Below are 23,328 nucleotides of genomic sequence, written 5' to 3'. Positions count from 1 at the left end.
GTTTCTACTTTAAGGGAAGACATCGAGTGGTTCTTTGGATCCAAAGGAGTAGCTAAACTGCTTAGCTTATAGCAGCCCACCACAAAGGAAGGAGCAATGCGAACTAACAAAGGTATCTGTATCCTCCCATCGAAGTATTTTTTGGAGGTCTTATGTCTTCCTTCCCCTCATCTTCCTCATCGAGAAGGTGTGACTGACATTGTTTCTACTTTAAGGGAAGACATCGAGTGGTTCTTTGGATCCAAAGGAGTAGCTAACACATTCAAATCCTATCAACAAACCGCTTACATTTTTGGTTTCTAACACATATGATTATGCTTGCTCATAAGGCCACACATATTTGCAAGAAGGCTTTTGGATTATTCTTATATACAGACGGGGAAACCCTATTTCATGGGATGCTATCTTATTTCATTAGATATAGACAATCTTTGAGCACTTTAAACTGACCATGAATTAGGCCTACCAACCAGATGATGGATCTAGGGGATCCAAAGGTGGATCCATAGGTCGATTTAGAGGAAATTCTAGTGATAACCCCCAAGGACCCAAGGTCACATCAATGGCCACTTATACTATCCATAGGTGGATTTAGAGGAAATTCTAGTGATAACCCCCAAGGACCCAAGGTCACATCAATGGCCACTTAGACCATTGTAAATAATGAAAAATAACAAGTAAATGAACAACATGTTGCCGAGGGAATGTATATCAGGCATGCCTAAGAAATTACGAGCATCATCCCCATGAGCAAACCCATGTTTATGCCCAGAGAGAGCTAAAGACCTACATGATGAAAATTTAGCTTTAAAATTGGCAAATTAGTAGCTCGAGTAAAGTCAAGGTGAAATGGTGGAGTAGCAAATGATAGATAAAGATGAAATAGATAGTTTACTAAGAAAGCCCGATCAAGTGCACAACTTTGTGATGTTATCACTAGAATAAATGAATATGAACTTTACATGAATTGGGTGAAAGAAGAACATGAAGAAAAACTGAAATTGGTCAAAAAATCTAGAAAGTTGTTACAAGAACGAGCATATTTACTTTCTAAATCATTCAAAGTTTTAGAGCGGGAAATAAGCAGATGCTTCACATTTATTCAACATTGTGTTGAATAAATAATAGCCCATAATTTGGAGTTTCCACGTAACTGGAATACCATAGAAACGATAGTTTGCCATTTTAGCAAAGGATGTGGAGCCTATTGCTAAATAACTTCATGTTTTAGTTGTTGGAGGTTCATTTGGATCCTATTTGAAACCCAACTTTTGTTCTATTACACCCAATAACCTCTTGTTTCGGCTATGCTGAAGGTTCATTTATTGAATCTCACTAAAAACCAACTTCTATTCCACCAACTACTCAGTCAACTAGTGGGCCGTGCACTTGCACACAGGGGCATAATGTGGCTACTTGACTATATGGCATGAGTATTAAAGGCAATCAGCCAGATCCGAACAATCATGTAGATTCCGATCTCGATGGACTTGCTTTACCAAGCCATTTTCATATAATCTTGAAAGCTAGCTATCTATAAAGAATTATCCAAATGCTACTGTAATAGATGTTATACCTAGACATCCTAGGATACATCAAGGTTGGGTCATTCTGGTTATGATATCGATTACCTTGAGGGAAATCCACACAATTATGTGGGTCCGATCTTTGCCCATGGTTCGAATATCCTAGCGGCGGGTGTGTAGCTTGGAATATAACCCATAATAGTCATTTATACTTTTTAGTTTATACCTTACTCGTAGTTTTCTTATTAATTTTAGATACCAATAGTCATTTTGATTCTATCATGACGTTCTATATCACTTGGGATATATCTTGTAAAACACGAAGAGCTAACACAATATGATGAATACTGATGAATACACATAAATATGGATGTTCAATAGCCTGTATAATCTTTTTGTCTTGTTCATTATATGATAATCATTGATTATTTATCAATTTATTTGTAAATTGTTTATTTAATAGATTAATCTTTCTATGATGGATATCTGTATGTTGCTGTTTGTTTGTAAAGTGTTTGTTTAATAGGTTAATCTTTCTATGTTGGATATCCACCACCAAAATTGATACACATTGATATCTCTTGCTTAAAAAAGCTCAAATCTTGAACCATTGACATGACCACTCTCAACCTTAACCTAGAATACTTGGGTCCAAATTTTAAGTCTTTTTGAATCTAACTAGATTGGGACTTGAGCTCATATTTAGATTAAGCCCTAGTCATCCTTATAGGATTTGGACTTAAGGAGTTTTGGAATTCAATTTGAATCTTGAGGTCAAGTCCTAGTCATCCCATGCATATCCATAGAGGATGTAGACTTGAGTCCCCAAAAACTTGGAGTTAAGCCCTATTTATCTATAGAGGAAGTAGATAAAAGATGTATATAAGTCATCCCTAACTTGGAGTCCTTGAGTCCAAATTCATAGAGGTTTGCATCCCCAACCTTGATTCCTTTGGTTTAAATCTTGGGTTTAAATGAATCTAAAGAGTTTTGGAATTGATAAATGAGCATTAAGACAAACACTTAAAAAACTTTAACATTTACTATCTAGCTTTTTAAGAAGCATAAGAAAAATAGCGAAAACCTAGAGCCTATATCTTCACAACATCTCTTTCTTTTGTCCTTGCAAAACCACTTTGTTTGCAAAGAGAAAGGTGACGTGGGGCAAGCATCCCCGGGCCACCCTCTCTCTTGCTCTCTTCTCTTCTAGCCCAAATGTAGCAGCCCTCTGGTGTAGAATTCGCATTGAGAGCACTTTGCCCTTTGCATTAATTGACAAGGGTCCTATAAGAAGTGCAACTCCTTGTACCAAACATGTTATTCACACATAATATGAACACAACTCCTAGCAACAGCCCATGTATATATGCACAAAGTGTGTTTTGCGCGTTTTCTTGCTCTTCGTTCAGGACTCCTCCTCGTCCTCCTTAACTATAGGACTTTTCTTTGGATTTTTCTCTTGATGTTGGGAGTGACTGATTTGATAAAAATTAGAGCATCTCTTGAGGATCAATGAATTTAGGGTCCATAATTATTAAGGTATTTATTTTAGTAGTTATTATTACACCAAGGATCAATGAATTTAGGTTCCATAATTATTATGGTATTTATTTAAGTAGTTATTACACCTCTTACGTTACCACACAGACACACGAGAGAGGGAGAGAGCGTTTTTGCGTGCAACAGCTATGAAGCTGGCTAGCTTGAAGACAGTGAACAATGCCCACCATGACTCCATCTGGGCAGTGACGTGGGCGCCCGCCACAGAGTCCCGCCCAGCCTTGCTGGTGACGGGCTCTCTGGACGAGAGCGTGAAGCTGTGGAAGGGGGACGACCTGGACTTGGAGAGCACCCACACCGGCCACGCTTTGGGCGTCATCGCCGTGGCCGCCCACCCCTCGGGCACCTTGGCCGCATCTACCTCGCTTGACAGCTTTGTCCGCGTCTTCGATGTGGACTCGAACGCCACAGTGTCCATCCTCGAGACCTCGCCCTCTGAGGCCTGGCTCATGCAGTTCGACCCCAAGGTAAGCTAACCTCCACTTTTTTGTTTTTTTTGTTTTTTTAAAACTTTTGATGTCATATTTTGGCATGGCAGTGTTCATCGAACGGGGGGTATGTGGTATGGGACAAGTATGCCTTACGCTGTAGCTATAAAAGCTAGGGCATGGCTCATTTGGACACAAGCCATTGTGTGTGAATTAGGTCTTGGGATTGGGCCCTCCCAAGTAGCCTAGCTTGGTGTAGTCCAATTGGAAGATAGTTTTGTAGGGATCGGGAATACATGGTATGGGACACATATGTCTTACCTGGTGATGCTGTGGGTTGGGTTGCCTGGTTTCCGAGTCAAGGGTTGCTTACCATGAATTTCGGTGTAGCCCACGATTGTATGGCGAGATGCTAGCCAAACCCTAATATGTCTTTGTTGCAGTTATTGTAATGTATCTATGATCAGGGTTTTGTTTGTCACCACCATGGTTAGATTTACCTGATCCCCAGGGAACCCCTATGCTTTTGCTAGCACATAGGTGGAGGCTGGTTGTTCACAGGAAGGCTTGTGGGATCTCTAAGTAATCATTGCCTAGATCAGAGTTGTAAATACAAGTAATGAGAATGTGAGATTTTCCAATACTTGGTTTGCATTGCATGCTGAAAGCATGTGTGTAAAGTTTATGGCATGACTTGTTTCATTTGCCGGCTTGTTTTGTGTAAATTTCACCTAGTGGTGCCGGGGACGCTAAGAACTACTTGTGTGACCGCTCCCTATAGGAGGCCTAAAAATCGGAAGACAATATACACACATTTAGAACACTTAACTTAACTGAAGTTAACAATGGAAACAACAACAACAACATAAATACTGGAAATACCAAAATACACATGGCACCAGCACTGGGGCCGGAAAGGGCCGCCCTCGCTCAATACATTTTGTATTTCTTGGAGTATATATAAGTACAAGTGTCATGGGCCTGATAGGCGAGATTTCTCCACCAAGGAGTGAAAACAACTTAAACAAACTGGTTCAAGTCGATGAAGATGTGTTGGTCGGAGTAGCCTCAAATCACAGGCTCATTCCCACCTTCACTGGGTACACACTTGCCTTTCACTGGTCTTTCGGGACCGTGCACAAACAGGCACGCTCGTACTAACGCAGGCCAAGGGGTACACCGTGGAGGGAACATGACTTGGTTCTCCCCAATAAGCTTTGCTCCCAAATTCCTTGGTGAGTCTAACCTTCACTGGCTCTCAGAGGCTCTAAGGGTACGGTTAGCATCACCACATAGGAAAAAATACTAACCACACCAAGATCACCACATAGGAAAAAATACTAACCACACCAAGAAGAACTTCCTGAGCATGGTTAGTAAATACATGCTTTGTTCTTGCTCTGCACAAAACTTAAAAAATTATCTGAATTTAAATTAACAAATTTCAGATTTACACAAATGAGAAAACATGAGGACACCTGGTACCACAAGTACAATCCGGTGCAGCATGTACTATTCAGCAATTATAGTCTAGATTCAGCCGATATAATCCAAATTCAACACACATGTGAAATTCAACAGCAGGTACCATCAGATTTCAGTAAATTCAGTTCAAATTCAGTACACGTGTGGTTTTTTCAACAGCAGGTACAATCAAGTACAATCCAATAAGGCAATAGGTACAATTAGGTACAGTCCAGTAGTTTTCCCACGTGTGAATTCAGCAAGTACAGTCCAACAGGTTCCCACATGTGAATTTAGCAGGTACAGTCCAGTTTTTTCAGCACACGTGTGGGTTTCAGCAAGTACAATCCATGTGGGCAGCAGGAGATGAGAAAATGCAGCAAAATCAGGCCTTGAAGAGGTAGGCGATGGAGAAACAGGGGGAGAATAGTAGGTGATGAAGAGAAAATTACAGCCAGCTTCCCACGTGTAATTAATTACCATATTAACTCATGCAATAGTTTTATCCAAAGGTTTACAAAAGGGTACACAATATTAAAAGGTATTTTACATGCTCATGGGCACCCTCATGTCCAACCCCTAATTTAAATCTGTGTGAACACATGGGCTTAGAAATATTAAAGTTGGCCATAATTTATTAATTTTATATTTTAAAAAGGAAAAAATGGTAATACTTACCACCTGTTCACACGCCACACCATCGAGTCAGCAAACAACACTCCACGGTACACTGGGGGCGTCCTCGACCAGTGTATTGGCACGGCATAATAGGCAGACACACGCAAACAAGTCATGCAAAAACAAATTTATGCATGCAGGCATAAATGGTGCACATGTAATGGATGAAATCTCTCTTTCATGAAACTTGTACAAGAAGTTCCTGTCGGGCACAAAACTGGCGTGACAGAAATATAAAAATATGTCCTGGTCTTCCTATGGAGTGACAGTCCCATAGATAAGACGCCATCCTGACCATACACGGGTGGCACCAACAGACTCCCGTCCATACAGCACAAAGCAAGTCACACGGGTGGCACGAAATTGGTTCCTGCCCATGTCACGCAGCACTGGTCACACGGGTGGCACTAATTTGGCTCCCGTCCATGTGACACCACAAGACTGGCCCTTTCACATGGGACACTGGCCTGACCCCATGTGAACATGGCACAAATGTGGCCGCTCTATGGAGTGACAGTCCCATAGAAGTGGCTCTAGAAATGGAGATGGACCAAATGGTGACATCCCCCCGAGCTTCTATACAGTTGTCCTCACCTGAAAAGCCTCAAGATATGCCTGCAAAAACTGAGGGTAGTCAGCAAAATAATCCTCGTCTACCCACTTTGCATCAATCGGCAAATAATTTTTAAATTTCACAAGGTATCTCCTCGAAAGCTTCCCATATGGTAACTTTCTCTCCTTGTGAAATACAATATGCTCTGCTCTGGTTGAAGGATCTCCTCAAGCTCATCAACTTCTGGCGGATCTTTTGTGACAGGCTCCTCTGGATCTGGCCCCACATACTTCCGCAAAAGACTCACATGAACAGCATTATGAATCTTCCAATGGTTGGGTAAAGCAAGCCTGAAGGACACTTCATTTGTCATGTGCATAGCATGCCATGGACATTCTCAGATGATGCTGGTCCAGAAGAGGCAGCCAGAAAAAGAGTAAAAGAACTAGAACCTGGAGCACAAGGTGCATATGAAAGCAGTAGGTTGGACTTGGAGGACTTGGAGGACTTGAAGGGGATACTGTCGGCTGCAAGAGAGTCTGTTGGCTGTACCAGAACAGTGTCGGCTGCAAGCGCATCATTATAGAGCAAGATATCCAGAAGGCGCAGCCCGACCAGGGATTTATTGGGGTCCAAAGCCAGTCGGCTTGTCCGACAGCAGTCGGCCATCTCTTCCTTGGGTCAAGAGCCTATATAAGGCATAAGGTGCTCATTGTTTTAGTTATTCATTTCTCTAGGGAATGGGTTCTTAGGGTCCAGCATTAGGACCAGATTTTGGCTGTTTCCCACCTTTTTAATGAAGGCAGCCAAGGGCTGTAGATTAGGAGTACCTTTTTGTACTATATATGAATATACTGAATTTCCAGCCATATCTCTCTCTCTCTCTACTCTCTCTTCATGTCTGCGTTTTGCATCAGCATGTTTCCAGTAGTGTTTAGGGCTGAAAGAAGACCCCCAGAGCTTCCGCGTGTTACATTGGTATCAGAGCATCAGGCTCAGCAAAGCTAAACACTGATTCAGTCCCATATGATGGTGTACAGGTCCAAGGTCCAAGGTATAGGTCCAAGGTCCAAGGTACAAGAAAGTACACGGATACGAAGCCCAAGGCAAGGAACACAGAATCGGGAAGAGCTCCTAGGAGGTTTGTTGGTGGTGTTCCACAAAGCCAGAGGGGATGACAGTCTTGTGAGCCAGATAGGTTCTCGTTCTCGGGCAACGGTCCCAAGGGAGGATTATCCTCCAGGGGGTGATGTGAGAGTGCCAGACTCAGTTCTCAGGAATGAAGACCAAGATAGTGTTCAGAGTCAGGGCATGAATGGATTGTGGACTAGATGGAACAGTTGCATAGATCTTATTATGTGACAGAGTGGTTTTGGAGACCGGGCCGGGCTTTCAGAGAAAAGGGTTGCCAGGGATGGATGGATGACAAAGGGACTTCGGGAAAAGATTGGGATGATGACAGTCGTCCAAGAACAGGTTGGAATCCCGTCATCAAGTTTAGCAGAGGGGGATGTCATGTGCATAGCATGCCATGGACATTCTCAGATGGTGGTCTAGAAGAGGCAGCCAGAAAAAGAGTATAAGAACTAGAACGTGGAGCACAAGGTGCAGATGAAAGTAGTAGGTTGGACTTGGAGGACTTGAAGGGGGTACTGTCGGCTCCAAGAGAGTCTGTTGGTTGTACCAGAATAGTGTCGGCTGCAAGCGCATCATTACAGAGCAAGATATCCAGAAGGCACAGCCCGACCAGGGATTTATTGGGGTCCGACAGCAGTCGGCCAGCTCTTCCTTGGGTCAAGAGCCTATATAAGGCATAAGGTGCTCATTGTTTTAGGTATTCATTCCTCAAGGGAATGGGTCCTTAGGATCTAGCATTAGGACCAGATTTTGGGTGTTTCCCACCTTTTTATGAAGGCAGCCAAGGGCTGTAGATTAGGAGTACCTTTTTGTACTATATGAATATACTGAATTTCCAGCCATATCTCTCTCTCTCTACTCTCTCTTCATGTCTGCGTTTTGCATCAACATGTTTCCAGTAGTGTTTAGGGCTGAAAGAAGACCCCCAGAGCTTTCGCGTGTTACATCATTGATCTTGTCAATCACTTTGAAGGGTCCATAATATCGAGTAGAAAGCTTTGGATATGATCCCTCTTCTCCTGCCCACTTCTGAAGTCTAGCTTTCTCAAATTTCAACAATACCTAATCACCTTCCTTGACTTGCATGTCCTTTCTATGCTTGTCAGCAGCCCTCTTATGCTTGTCTTGTGACCTTGCAATGGCTGTCCGCACCTGAGCAAAGGCTACATCCAACTCACGCACATACTCATCAGCTGCAAAAATCTCATCCTTTGTACGAAGGATGGGTGGCAAGACTACTCTGCCATAAATAATCTCAAATGGGGTCTTTCCCGTGGAGGCATGAACTGTGTTGTCGTAGGCAAACTCTACAAGTGGAAGATACTTCTCCCACGCAGTCTTTTGATCTGCCACATAACACGTCAACAAATCCAACACGGCTGAATTTGCAGCTGCACTTTGGCCATCCGTTTGGGGGTGATAAGCTGATGAAAACTCAAGCTTAGTGTCCATGTTATCAAATAAAGTCCTCCAAAAGAGACTCGTAGTCCTGGGATCTCTATCCCCAATGATGGACTTTGGCATACCATGATGCTTGAATATGTGAGCAAGAAAAAGCTTCACCATATGATCAACTTTAATGGTTTTCTTGACAGGCAAGAAGTGAGCTTGCTTGCTAAACTTGTCCACAATGGTCCAAATAGCATCATTCCTATGCTGGGATCTAAGCAAATCCATAATGAAATCCATAGTAATACTTTCCCATGGCTGCGAGGGAATAGGCAATGGCTGAAGCAAACCTGGAGGCTTTTGCCTATCAAATTTCACCTTTTGGCAAGTAATACATGCACGTACATATGCCTCAATGTCTTTACGCATGCTTGGCCAAAAGAAATCCCTCTCAATCATGTGTGTAGTAAGCATGATAGCTCTATGACCAGCATAAGGTGGAGTGTGACATTCCTCCATAACCTTTGGATGCATATCTTTCACCACACATAAGCAATTATCCTTCATAAGATAACCCTCTTTGATTACATAAGAGGCATGTGAGTGACCAGCGATCAAATCAGTCCATATATGGCAAAAATCAGCATCCAAATGATACAAATCTCGCATGGCAGATAAGTCCCCATGAGAGGCCACTGAAACTGCAGCCACATAAGGCCTCCTGGACAATGCATCTGCCACTACATTCTTCTTTCCCGGAGTGTGTACAATCTGAAAATGAAACATGGAAAGAAAGTTTGCCATTCTCATCTGCTTCTCCGAAAGCTTTGTTTGAGACAGAAAATATCTCAAGCTTTGATGATCTGTCTTGGCTACAAATTCAGCCCCAAGAAGATAATGCTTCCATATCTTTAAGGCATGAATTACAGCCAAGAGCTCTTTTTCATAGATGTCTATATGAAGCTCGGCATCATGCAATCGACGGCTCTCATATGCAACTGCATGACCACCTTGATTTAGGACTGTAATATGCGGAAGCTTCGGAGAAGAATCGGTAACTTCAATACTCAGAATTCAGCACTCTTTTCGCGACGGAAATTAACGCACAAACTGAAAGGAGAAGTGCAGAAAATAGAGAGAGAGGGAGAGATGGAGAGGACACAGTATTGGGTCCCAATTACCCTCTGTAGGCCCCCCACCACGGATGGTGTATTTGCTTTATTAGAATGATGTGAATTTGAAAAGAAAATACAGAATTCTTGACCTTTCTTGGCTGGAAAATCCCTGCCCTTGACCTTCAGTTCTCCACCCCTTTGCTTGGCAACTCCCTTGGCTTGTCTAGCCCTTGATTTGCTTGAGCTCTTGGTGAATAATGAGGTGATTGAATGGGATTGTGGCCTTCACTATTTATACTACTTCCCAATAGCAGTCGGCCAGTAGATAAACAAGCGGCCAGTTCTAAATGTCTTCCACGACTGAGATAACAGCATTAAATGCTGAAAAAATCACCTAAAATGCTGCGCATTATTCCCTAGATGACTGGGCATCATGAGCTTGCTTCCAGAGGGATGGGCACAGGCTTTGCCCACATTCCAAGGGCTGGGCAGCCTGTATGGGCTGCCCCATACCTTCTCTACAGCCATGTAAAGGCTATAAACTCTTGGAATTTGCCTTATTCTTGCCGACTCGTCCCGGACTGGGCTCACATGGGACCAGTTCACCATCCCAGGTCCTGCACCTTCTGTACAGAAATGTCTACGTGGCATCCAAGTTGCGGATGCACGTGACAAGGACGGCCCCTACACAATTCCCACTTGCATCACATTCCACTGTGAATGGCTTTTTCAAGTCGGGAACAATCAATACGGGTCCACATATGATAGCATTCTTGAGTTGCAAAAAGGCACCTTGCTCCTTTGAGGTCACTGACATCATTCTAGAGGGAGACTCACAGCGCGGACTGGCACTGTTTCATGTGCAGGACAGTGCACACTTGACCTTGGACTCCTGTGCAGGACAATGCACACCTGACCACGGACAACTCCCAGTCCGGGACGAGTCAGCCAGGGATCCTCACATGGGACCAGTTCACCATCCCAGGTCCTGCACCTTCTGTACAGAAATGTCTACCTTACACAGAATCACTGACATCATTCTAGAGGGAGACTCATAGCGCGGAGTGGCACTGTTTCATGTGCAGGACAGTGCACACCTGACCTTGGACTCCTGTGCTGGACAATGCACACCTGACCACGGACAACTGAGATGGATCCCTGGCTGACTCGTCCCGGACTGGGCTCACATGGGATGAGTTCACCATCCTAGGTCCTGCACCTTCTGTACAGAAATGTCTACGTGGCATCCAAGTGCGGGATGCACGTGACAAGGACAGCCCCTACACAATTTCCACATGCATCACATTCCACCGTGAATGGCTTTTTCAAGTCAAGAACAATCAATACGGGTCCACATATGATAGCATTCTTGAGTTGCAAAAAGGCACCTTGCTCCTTTGAGGTCCATTTAAAAGTGGCTTTCTTCTTCGTGAGATCATGTAGGTGTGGCAATCGTAGCAAAATGCCTTATAAAGCATTTGTAATATGAACATAACCCCAGAAAGCTACGTACCTCATGTACATTTTGCAACTCTGGCCAATTCTGAATGGTTTCAATCTTGGTAGGATCCATTCTTACACCATCCTTGGATACAATGTGGCCCAAATAGTGTATCTCTGTAAGAAAGAACTCACTTTTCTTGGCATTAATGAAGAGTTTATGCGTGCGCAGCTGCCTGTACCTGCTGCCGTACAGCAGCCACAGAGCCGTAGGCTCTAGGAGATCTTGGGCGTTTTTCTGAGCAAGAGGGGGAGCAACAGGTTGCTGATTGGTGGACTGTTTCGGGCTGAACGGGAAGAGCAGGTGCAAGAGGAAGGCGGGCAAAGGTGCTGGACAGCCACTTGCAGATTTTCAGATTTTTTTTCCCACCCACCCACCCTTTCAGGTTACTCTCCGCGATGGCAGATTTACTAGAGATGGCTGAGAAGCACGTGAAGATTCCGACTCTCCCCACGTTCCCAGTGGATCGTCAGTTGGACGGGTCCAATTACGGCATCTGGAAGGTCATGATGGAGTCAGTTCTGGAGTCATATGACCTTGCTGATTTTATTATCATAGGGGTGCCACGGCCGAAAGCTGAGGAAGGGGAGTTATTATCGACGAGGAAGGACTGAGAGGCACAGGCACACATGTGGGACCGTGTCAACGCCAGGGTCCGGTCGTTTATTTTCCTCAATTGCACACCACATGTGATCAACCATGTGAAGCACATGACGCTGGCGAGAGGCATATGGGAGCACTTGGCTTCTTTGTATAACAGGGTGTCACCCATGAAGCGGATATCCTTGGAAGTGCAGATGCGGGTTATGAACCCTGCAAAGTCTTCGACGATGTGGGAACACATTAACAAGCTGCAGGCCCTTCAGCAGGAAGTCCTTCAAGCTGGGAAAGAGATATCATCCGAAGATATGGCCATCACGTTACTTTCCCACTTGCCTGGTCAGTATTCTGCTTTCTATTCCTCGTTGATCACGAGTGGCAGGCTCAGCACCATTACTTGGGAGGAGCTTGTGCCAATGGTCTTGGACCAGGAGGAACGTTTCACGAACCCTCCTCACGGCGGAGGTTCGGAGGCCTTAACTGGCCAACGGTCGAAAGGCCGTAATACCAACAAGGGCAAAGGGAAGGCTTCACCGGAGAAGTCTTCTGAGAAGAAGCCTGATCCAGAACGAGAGAAGCTGAAGGCCGAAAGATCTTGTAATGATTGTGGCGAGAAAGGCCACTACTGGAGGAAGTGCCCTAAGCGGACAGGGAAGAGTGCTGATTCCTCAGCCTCAGCTGCGAAGACTCCGGCATTTGTGCACTTAGAGATGGTGGACTCCGATGCTTCATCATCTTCGAGCGAGGAGGCAGTTGGCTTCACCGCGAAGGATACCCGGGAATGGATTCTCGACAGTGGTGCTTCCAGGCACATGACTCCATCCCGTGACTTCTTTCTGGATCTGAAACGGCAGTCAGGTCGTATCTTTATTGGCGATAACTCCACTATTCCGATACATAGTGAGGGCCGGATGGAGATTATTCCCGACGACAAGGGGGACAAGCATGCTTCCTGTGTTCTTTATGTCCCTGCTCTGGGTTTTCATCTTCTGTCAGTGCATGAGGTATGCAAGACTGGCTTTCGGGTGGAATTTGAGGAGCATTCAGTTGCTCTAAGGGACCGTGAGACAGGCAAAGTTGTTTGGGAAGGCGGTGTGGAGAATGGCATCTACAAACTCTCTGCACTCTCCTCACTGACAGGCTCTCAGGTCGGAGATTTGTGGCACTTTCGTTTTGGCCACTTAAATGTGGATGCTTTGCGGCGCGCCTTCCGGGACCAGATGGTGGTTGGCTTGCCAGATGTTGGTAGTAGGCAAGGACGCTGCAGTTCTTGCATACGTGGTAAGCAGCACAGGGAATCCTTTCCGAAGCAGGCTTCCAGGCGGGCTTCGAAACCATTGGAGTTGATTCACACTGACTTGTGTGGACCACAGCAGATACCATCCTTGGGAGGATCTCTCTACTTCATGCTGCTTGTTGATGATTGTACCAGATTCACGTGGGTCTACTTTCTTTCCCAGAAGGACCAGGCTTTTGCTTGGTTCAAGGATTGGCACGTGATGGTGGAGAAAGAGTTTGGATTTCAGGTCAAGACTCTCAGGGCTGACAAAGGAGGTGAATTCTCCTCGACTGTATTTTTTCGGTTTTGTGTAGATCATGGCATCAAGAGGGAATTGGCCAATACCGGATCGCCTTCGGAGAATGGAGTTGTTGAACGTAAGAACAGGACTGTGGTGGAGATGGCGAGGACCATGCTGGAGCATCGTTATCTTCCTCGTCCACTTTGGGGTGAGGCTGTGGCAACGGCTGTCCATACCATTAACCGCTCTCCGACGACTTCTGTACCCCATACGACTCCATTTGAGGCATATTTTGGCAGGAAACCCGATGTCTCGCACTTCCGTGTCTTTGGGAGTGACGCGTATGTACATATTCCGAAGAAGCAAAGGGGGAAGCTTGACTCCAAGTCCCGCAAGCTGGTATTTGTGGGGTATAACTCTCTTTCCAAGGGATACAGGTTGTATGATCCAGAGAGGAACGAGATTGTTGTCAGCCGGGATGTGGTCTTTGACGAGCATGTTCCAGCATCCACTGTCGAGGAGCCGCCACTTCTTGGAGATCCAGAGGAGTCTGATGATGATTCCCAGTCTACTACTCCAGTTGATCCACCTCAGTCATCACAGGAGGTTGTTGAGCCCGCAGCTGGAGTTGAGCCCCCGCGACCACAGGAGGCTCCACGATCTGTTCGAGTACCTAGGTGGTTGTTAGACACCCTTCGGGAGTTAGGTGTCACGGAGCTACCCTCCGAATGGACCACAGAGGACGGCCCTCGAAGATCACATCGAGTCCGAGATAAAAGCAACACGGCGGAGCTTCTTCAGGTGAACTATGCTTTGATGTCTCGTATCATGCGGGACAAAGAGCCCACTTCCGTAAAGGAAGCCCTTTCACAGGATACTTGGAGGAAAGCCATGCAGGTGGAACTTGATGCCATCGAGAAGAACAACACTTGGGAGTTGGTACCGAGGCCGTCGAAGCGGTCAGTCATTGGTGTCAAATGGGTCTTTAAGACCAAGTACGCGTCTGATGGGTCGGTGGACAAACACAAAGCCAGGCTTGTGGCTAAAGGTTATGCTCAGCGGCCAGGCATCGACTACGAGGATACCTTTGCACCGACAGCGCGGATGACCACGATTCGGACCATTCTTGCCCTTGCTTCTTCTCAGAGGTGGCCCGTGTACCAGATGGATGTAAAATCTGCGTTCCTTAATGGTGACCTACAGGAGGAGGTGTACGTTGAGCAGCCTCTAGGCTTTATTGTTCCAGGATCGGAAGGGATGGTTTATAGGTTACGTAAGGCCTTGTATGGTCTTAAGCAGGCTCCCAGGGCTTGGAATCAGAAGATTGATTCCTTCTTTATTCGGACTGGATTTCAGAGATCGGTTGCAGATCCGAACCTGTATCTCTTTCGGGAACGCGGCATGGTCACACTTATCATCCTTTATGTGGATGATCTCATTCTCACCGGCGGTCATGTGGAGCACATTGGAGTGACGAAGGCTGCCTTGTAAAAGGAGTTTGAGATGACCGACTTAGGCTTACTCCACTTCTTCTTGGGATTGGATATCTGACAGACCCAGAGGGGGTTTTTCGTCTCTCAGCAGCGGTATGTTCATGAGTTGCTTGAGGCCTTTGGGATGGAGAACTGCAAGCCTATTACTTCGCCGATGGACCCGAACACAAAGTTAACCGTTACAGATCCTTGTGAGCCAGTTGATGCCTCGCAGTACCGGAAGTTGGTTGGTTCATTGATCTGGTTGCTGAACACCAGATTGGACTTGAGCTTCTCCGTGGGGCTGTTGAGCTCTTTTATGCAGACGCCATTGAAGACTCATTGGGACGCAGGATTGCGGATCTTGCGGTATCTGCAGAGTACGAAGGATCTGGGACTCTTTTACACAGGAGGGAATGGAGTCAAGCTCCAAGGTTGGAGTGACTCAGATTGGGGAGGAGATCCAGACACGAGGAGATCTACTTCAGGATACACTTTTACCCTCGGCTCAGGAGTAGTTTCTTGGAGCAGCAAGAAGCAGCCAACTATTGCCCTTTCTTCGACAGAGGGAGAGTATCGGGCTGCTTGTGGTGCTGCTTGTGAGGTTGTATGGCTGCGGAGGCTGCTAGGCGAGATTGGGTTTCCACAGAGGGAGCCCACAGTCATCCAGTGTGATAAGCAGAGTTGTATAGCTATTGCTCGGAACCCGGTTTTCCATGCCCGGACCAAGCATATAGAGATACAGTATCACTTTGTACGTGAGAAGATCTTGGCGGGTGACATCTTGCTACTTTATTGTTTGACGGAGGACAATGCGGCGGACCTCTTCACGAAGTCTCTACCTCAGGCTACGCTCAGGTGGCACTCCAGCTCCCTTGGATTGGTTTCACAGCCAGGAGCTGAGAGGGGGTGTTAGAAGTCATCTCCTGTCTATTTGTATACACCAGGGCCTCTGTTGTGGGTGTGCCCGCCCGTATATCATTTTTCCACACTCCCCGTATTTTTTTCCCTATTTTTCCCATTTTTTCCTAGTGGTGGGAGGGCTGCCAGATGATGCCAGGAGCACCCCAATGCTGGCCGACTGGATCTTCTTCAGGCGTGGGCATCAGGGCTGCTAGCCGACTGCTTTTTCATCAGTCGTGGGCATCAGGATGCTGGCCGACTGCATTTATGCAGTCGTGGGATTTTTCTCCAGTCGTGGGCACTCTCTGCTGCTGGCCGATTGCCCTCTAGGAGTTGTATATATTGCCCCTCAGCCCCCACCACTTTCTCATTCAGTATTTCCGGGATCTTGTGTATAGAGAAGAGTTTACACACCTATCTCTCTGTGTTTCTTGTGCTGATTATTTTCTGCAGTCTACTTACTCTTGTCTACCCAAGTTTGGTTATCATTTCCGCTGCATATTCTGACAGGTACGGCGGTCTATTCGGTGGAGTACTACCCGGAATTAGATCAATGGCATGATCTTCTGGCGTTTTCGGAGGAAGTTCTCCTGGCAATGACTCGGAAAAACAATCTTGGAACTCACATAAGAAATCAGTCCTGTCCTTATCTAACATAGACAAATTAGATTTAGACTCATCATCTTTTGCATCCTTTACATAAATCAAGTACGCGGAAAGATGCTTTTTCATTACTGATGAAATTGCCGAAGCTGATACAATAGGAATAGATTCCCCTTTAAGCTTTACATCCAAAACATGTTCTTTCCCTCTATGAGTCAAAGTAATCTTCCTATTGTATGTATCCACCACTGCATGTACTCTGTGGCACCATGGCATTCCCAACAAAACATCACATCCATCAAGTGGCATGATGAAAAACTCCTCGCTGTCCACATAACCCTGCAAATGAAGCCTGAGCTTCCCAATAATAGGAGTGACGGGTTCTGCATACCCAGGACAAGCCATGTTAGCCTCATATAAAGGCCCCATCTCCTCTGCACGGATCCCTAATCTGCCAGCCAAATCCAGTGAAATAAAGTTGGCTCTAGCACCTGTGTCAAAGAAAATCAAGGCATTTTGATCTCTCACTTTGCCCCATGCCCTGCACAACTCAGTCTCTTCACCACCTGGCTGTTCCCCAACAAGATCAGGAACTAACCCTGCAGAAGGTTTTGGTTTCTTTGACTTGAAAGACATATGTCCCTCCTCTGTACAGTAAAAACATTTCCGAGCATCCATCAAAGCCTGTCTCTCCTCAGGAGTTCTCTTGGGCATTGGTAACTTCTTATACTGCTTCTCTGTAGACCCTTTTGCATCACGCGAAGCATGCCTTGACTTTTCAGATTTCTTGCTTGAACTTTTACTTCCTTTAAATCCAGATGAGACCCCAGTGAGTAACGCATTAGCTGTCATAGCATTCTCTATCATTTGTGACATATTTGTTACTTGAGTCTTTATGCAATAGTCACGCACTTCCTTGGGCAGCCCACAACAATACTTCTCCACCTGCTCAGACAAAGGCACTGCACGATAAGAAGTAACTGGGAGTAAAGCTTCCCAAAACTTCTTATTATAATCTTCAAGATTTTCACACTTTGATGTATCCAACTTGTGCCATGCTGTCATTACATCCACCTCAAAAGTAGATGTGAGCCATATGGAAGAGAACACCTGCTTAAACTGTACCCAAGTAGATGGTGCTATGCCCTGCAAAAGGAGAGTAGACCACCACTGCAATGCATTGCCTTTGAGAAAAGTCGCAGCTTTTCTCACCTTAGAGGATTCCGTGTAATTACCACCAGAAAAAGCAGCATCAAACTGCTGTAAAAAGGTAAGTGCCTTTAGCTTATCTTTGGCTCCACTGAATGTGTCAAATTTCACAGCAGCTCCCCCTTCCTTATAATCCTTTGCCTTACCCATAGGCGTTAGATTATCGTAAGGAAGTGGCTTCACAAGATTGCTACCCCCAGCATTCATGCCCATCATAGGGTCAACATTACCAATTCCCACACCTGGCATGCCATACATTCCAGCCATGTTTCCAAACATACCATTATGCATACCGGGCTGCATGCCCCCATACATATTTCCTTGCATTCCAGGTTGCATGCCCCCAAACATGTTTCCTTGCATTCCGGACTGCATACCACCATACATATTCCCTTGCATACCAGGCTGAAAACTAGCTCCAAAATTCCCTGGAATACCCATGCCTCCCTGAGGATAACCCCCAGTCATGGATTGGAACACAAAGCCACCACCAAAATAACCTGGATGCATAGACTGCTGTGGAATAGATGGCTGTCCGAAAAAGGAACTCTGTGAGTTGGCACCAAAAGTATGTTGCATGTTCGGAAACTGTCCAAAAGATGGATCCTGCCCTGAGGTGGGTTCTTAGAACGCACTTTATTCTTCTTTTCAGGCTCAGAACGGGATCTCATAAATTCAGCAAACTTCTCACTTTGTGTGAGCTGCATAAACACATCCATTACTCCTGCCAAACGATTTTTAAACTGAGCATCATCTTCCTCTTTAATAGGCATATCTTCTGGTTGTGTTACATCCTCATATTGATCATCATCTGCAGCCTGTTCTCCTGCAAGAATATCCTCAGATTCATTTCTCTCAAGAGAGGTCTCTTGCTCTTCCTCTTCATTATAAAAATATTCATCTTTTGTGTCTGACATGTTGCTGATTTTTTTTTTTCCAGCAATGACTTTCCTCGAGTCAACCACGAGCTCACCCCCTTAAGAAAGTTGATGATGGGTCCCGGCAACGGAACCTTGAAACCGGCCTCTGGTAGAAACCAAAGTGCGGTAGACTAGCAGTCACCCTTCCAATTGTAGTCCAATAAATAATAAAATTAACTGGAGCTAGAATGCCCCAAAACTGAAATGAAATCGACACCTGTTGGCCCCAAAGCTTGGCGCCGCTTTCAGTATTTCTTTATTCAAATTCAATGAAATGTAAAACTGAGTACAACAAAGCCAGCCAGGAGAATAAACCTGTATGTCCAATCTGGCAGCCCTCAAGACCTCTTAGCACAGAGGATTCACACACAGATCTGTGTCCCACAAAAGCAACACACTGTGCTTCCCTCTGATCAACCAAGACAATTCAGCAGGGCAGCCTTGAGCACACATCTGGCATATTCCATGAACATGGTTCCACAACTCAGTTCAAATATACATCCACTGTCCAGTCTCTGTTTCCACCCTTCAAACTGCCATACCCCTCCTCTCACAAGGGGCCAGATGACACAACTCTGCAGTAGACATAAGCCAGTGGAAAGAAAGAAAGATTGACAAGTTCAGAGCTTACCAATTTCAATGCGTGGATCTACACCAAAGGGACTGACTGTACCAGTTTGTACTTGCAACAAGCTGTCTGTACGTTCTTCCCTTAGCCGCCTGACTGGTGCACCACCTGGACTCTGATAAAACGCCGCCTGCAAACTGTTCAAGACTGAACAATACTGTAGCAGTCTGTACCTGCTGTCGTACAGGTCTATAATACCCGGCTGTACCAGTCCGTACAGGACTGTACTTGCAGTCACCTGAACCTGCAGCCTTGTGCTGTCCGTACCCTGGTCGCCTGCGTTGCCTGAACCAGACTGTGCGCAGCTGCCTGTACCTGCTGTCGTACAGCAGCCACCAGCTTTGTACTTGCTGTACGGAACTGCAATCACCTGCTCTGTCTGTACAGTACTGTCTGTACTGATTTCAGCCTGCTGTCTGTACCTGCCAACGCCGCCTGAACCAGTCACCAATAGAACTGCAGCCGCGTGACTGTACGGCCTGCAGCCACGTGGTCTGTACGGCCTGTATTCAGTACAGCCTGCACTCTTCACAGCAAATCCAGCAGCCCACACTCCTCAACGCAGCTAGTTGACAGGGATTCTCCTCTCCTCCACGCACGTAGCTTGCACGTTTTCCAAAAAGCAAGAGAGAGAGAGATGAGAGAGGCGTGTAACTCCAAAAGTGGAGTTGCCCCTTTCTCCAAATATATCCTAGTGGCCCTCTCTAAGGTTTATCAACTTATTAAAGGTCACTTATGCCTAGGGACCACCCCAAGGTTAAAACATTAAAAATATTAATGTCCTTGGTCCCCCTTCACACTTGAGGATGTCCACACATCATACCATTTGTCCGGGCACCCCAAATATGAATCATTTAATATTTATCTTGCTCACCAACCACCATGCCCACACTTGTGCTGTTCCATTTTCACAGGGTCATGACACTCACACCGTTGTTTGTATGAGAACAAGAGATTGCTCTCATAGAAGCAATCTATTGTTTTCGAAAATATGTAGCCTCTTTTCACAGCTCATCACGTCTTTTCTCAGGCTGCAATTTTGACCCTCCACAACTCCTGAAAGAGTGTGCATAGAGCAGAAGCAAGATGAGCTCTAGAGTGTGCTGAACTGAGAGTGCAAGAGAGAGAGAGAGAGAGATGAAGCTAATAAGCTGAATATATTGTAGTGAAAGAAATCCTGAGCAAGAGACCAAAGTGTCTCATAAGTGAAGGACACAAGAGAGCGATTGTGTCAACACATGTCAGAATGATCAATGAATGAAAAGGGGAGAGGCTAGCCCACCTATTTATAGGTAAGAAGGGGTTGGCCGACTGGAACATAGGAGCTGGCTGATTGGGAATTTGGGACATGCTCACCCGACTTGGGAAAAATACCAGGAAAATGTGGGAAAAATACGGGTGGGCAACCTACAACCAAGGGCCATAAAAGGGATCAAATATGGGCAGCAACATATGGGGATGAATATGCTAACACCTCCTCTCAGCACCAGATGCTGAACAAACTCCAAGAAGTCAAAATGAGGAGCCAAGGAAGCGTGAGACAGTGGCCTGGTGAACAAATCTGTTGCATTCTCTGCTGAAGGACAATACTCCAAACGCAAATCTCCAGCAAGAACTTGTTCACGAACATAGTGATACTGATGTCAGAATATGCACCGGAGATGATGACAAAATCTGAGAATACAAGAGCAAGTGCAGAAAAAATGCAGCAATGGAGAGAGAGAGAGAGAGAGAGAGAGAGAGAGAGAGAGAGAGAGAGAGAGAGAGAGAGAGAGAGAGAGGCGTGTAACTTTGCTCTATATACACAAGGAAAATCCCGAAAACATGATACAATGGCATGGGGGCAATGGGGCCATTTTATATGGCCCCAAACATGCAGTCGGCCTGCATCAAGGCAACCGACTGGACCTGCATCTCCACGACCAGCCAAATCCACCAGTCGGCTAGCATCCATGAGAGGTCGGGGACCTGAAGGAGCAGTCGGCCAGCATATGGTTCCTCCTGCCATCACAGGGCAACCACCCAAGCCAAGGAAAAAATAGGGAAAAATGAGAAAAAATATGGAGAATGGGGAAAAATGAGAAAACACCTAATAAGGGCGGCACACCCACAACAGAGGCCCCTGGTGTATATGTATAGACAGAGATGACTTCTAACACCCCCTCTCAGCTCTTGGCTGTGAAACCATCCCCTGAGAGGGGGTGTTAGAAGTCATCTCTGTCTATACATATACACTTTCTCGTTTAACTTATGTGTGTGTTTTGTTGCATGATACACACATACTTTTGGTACTAACAACTTAGCATTCAACAGATAGCATCAAGATGAGTCCAAATCCTACGCTTGGTACTGCAGATGAGGCTGTGCAGCTAGTGAAAGATGAGCAAGAAGAGTTGCTTCATCAATTGCATAGGGAACTAGAGAGCGTGGATTGGCGAGTGACGAGAGCACGTGCCCGAGCTTGCGACAAACAATTACAGGAGCCGGGCCCAGATCTAGAGGCTACACGTAGAGAGAGCATCAGAAGAGGAAAGCTACCAGTTCGCAGTCCTCGCAGTCGTGCGAACGTAGCCATTCCTCTCATTATACAGACATTGTAGCGAGAGATGATGATGATGCGGTGCCAGTTGCTTTTGTCACCGCCATTGCAGAGCCAGAGTATGATAGCGAAGGAAACATGTTGAGAGATGGAGATCTTGGATCTTCATCTTCTTCATCATCTGATGGTGATGAAGTGGATCGATCATTGAGCGCGTTGCAATGTGCAGTGATAGTGACACTAGTGACTAGAACTATTATTTTTTGGCTTCTCTAGATAGTAAACTGTCTTTTAACTTTTAAATTTTGATTGATTGCTCAATGCTTATAGTATGTAACCCGTGGCATTTGAGTCATGGGTACTGAACGTTTGAGTGATTCCATTTTGTGAAACCTATTCATGCTTTTGTTTACTGATATCTCTCATTTTGGTAATTGTGTTGTTGTTGAATGTTCAGAAATGAATTGTTTTTTCATTCATTGTTTTGCATATATATGTACACGATATTGTATATTTTTTGTGTTTTTACGTACCTCAAAATCTTAACCCGTACTTGAATGTGTACCTTACGTACCTGATTCGTACCGTACCTTACGTACCTTTTCCCCTTGGTCCACCAGGCCCTTTCATACTGGGAAATGTTTAGGATGGTGACATCCTCCCCAACTTCTTAAAAGTTGTCCGCAACTTTAAGTTCCAAGCCATATATCCAAGATATAATCATGTCCAATCAAGTGAGCGAGACGAGACAGTCTCAAAAATCCAATATGACTGAAAGAATCCATGTCCCAAATAAATGGGCAAGACTAAACGAGTCTCCATAATACCAATATGAAAATCATGTCCCAAATAAATGGGCGAGACAACAATTTCATGCCAGATATCATAATCATGTCCCAAAATAAATGGGCAAGAATTCCGTGGAAGATATGCTAGATACATGCACAAGAGCCAACTGTGTCTCAATAACCAATATCAATGAGATAATCATATGCCAATGAAAATAACGAACTAGGTACTAAGACACTCAAACAAGTGCCATGTGTCAGGCAAAAATCTGAAAGATGTTTGGGGCTTGTGTACATATGGAATGCATGGTGTGTGAATAAACTTTGCCTTGAATGCCCTGGCAAATGTACAGAGCGAATGGTTTTGCAGTGAGCTGGTACATGTGTGTTGTTTTTTTTGGGAGCAGGTGCTTGAGTTTGGAAGTTTTTTTATTGCTATAGTATGGTGTGAGGGTGGTTGCTAAATGCATGGCACCGACTGCAATGGTCGTGTTTTGGTAAATTATGTGTGGACAGCTCTTGTCATGTTTTGGAAGGTCGTGGACGGCGCACGTGAATCTGAAGCACATGGTGGTGTACAATGATGGTGACCATTATTGAGGCTTTAAAGGATAAAAGAAATATAATATTAACGTGGCAAAAAAAAAAGGCATAGCCACATGGAGGTTTTATTGGGCTGCCAGCGTGCCACCTCTAGAAGGTTGGCGAGCGTGGAGCAAACGGAAAAAATGGGGTGCCGCCTAGCAGGATAAAGGGAGTCAGGGGGTGAAAAAGAAAGAAGCGGCCTTGTGAAAG

General features: G+C 45.3%; 1 protein-coding gene across 1 annotated transcript in view; it reads left to right on the top strand.

Annotated features, from left to right (window-relative positions):
• The first annotated feature begins 3,141 nt into the window (after positions 1-3,141).
• VIP3 (Transducin/WD40 repeat-like superfamily protein) overlaps positions 3,142-23,328 on the top strand; it is a 40,477-nt gene continuing 20,290 nt past the window's right edge. Inside the window, exon 1 of the mRNA XM_086786488.1 lies at positions 3,142-3,553. Within this exon, the coding sequence (XP_086642614.1) occupies positions 3,215-3,553 (339 nt within the window). The 5' untranslated portion in view covers positions 3,142-3,214. The remainder of the gene's footprint in view (positions 3,554-23,328) is intronic.

The sequence above is a fragment of the Cibotium barometz genome, chromosome 49 (genome assembly GCF_041138505.1).
Source record: "Cibotium barometz isolate CiBa-2024 chromosome 49, ASM4113850v1, whole genome shotgun sequence".
Classification (NCBI taxonomy): domain Eukaryota; kingdom Viridiplantae; phylum Streptophyta; class Polypodiopsida; order Cyatheales; family Cibotiaceae; genus Cibotium; species Cibotium barometz.
Note: the sequence above shows the minus strand (reverse complement) of the source record. Positions and strands in the feature narration are given on the sequence as shown.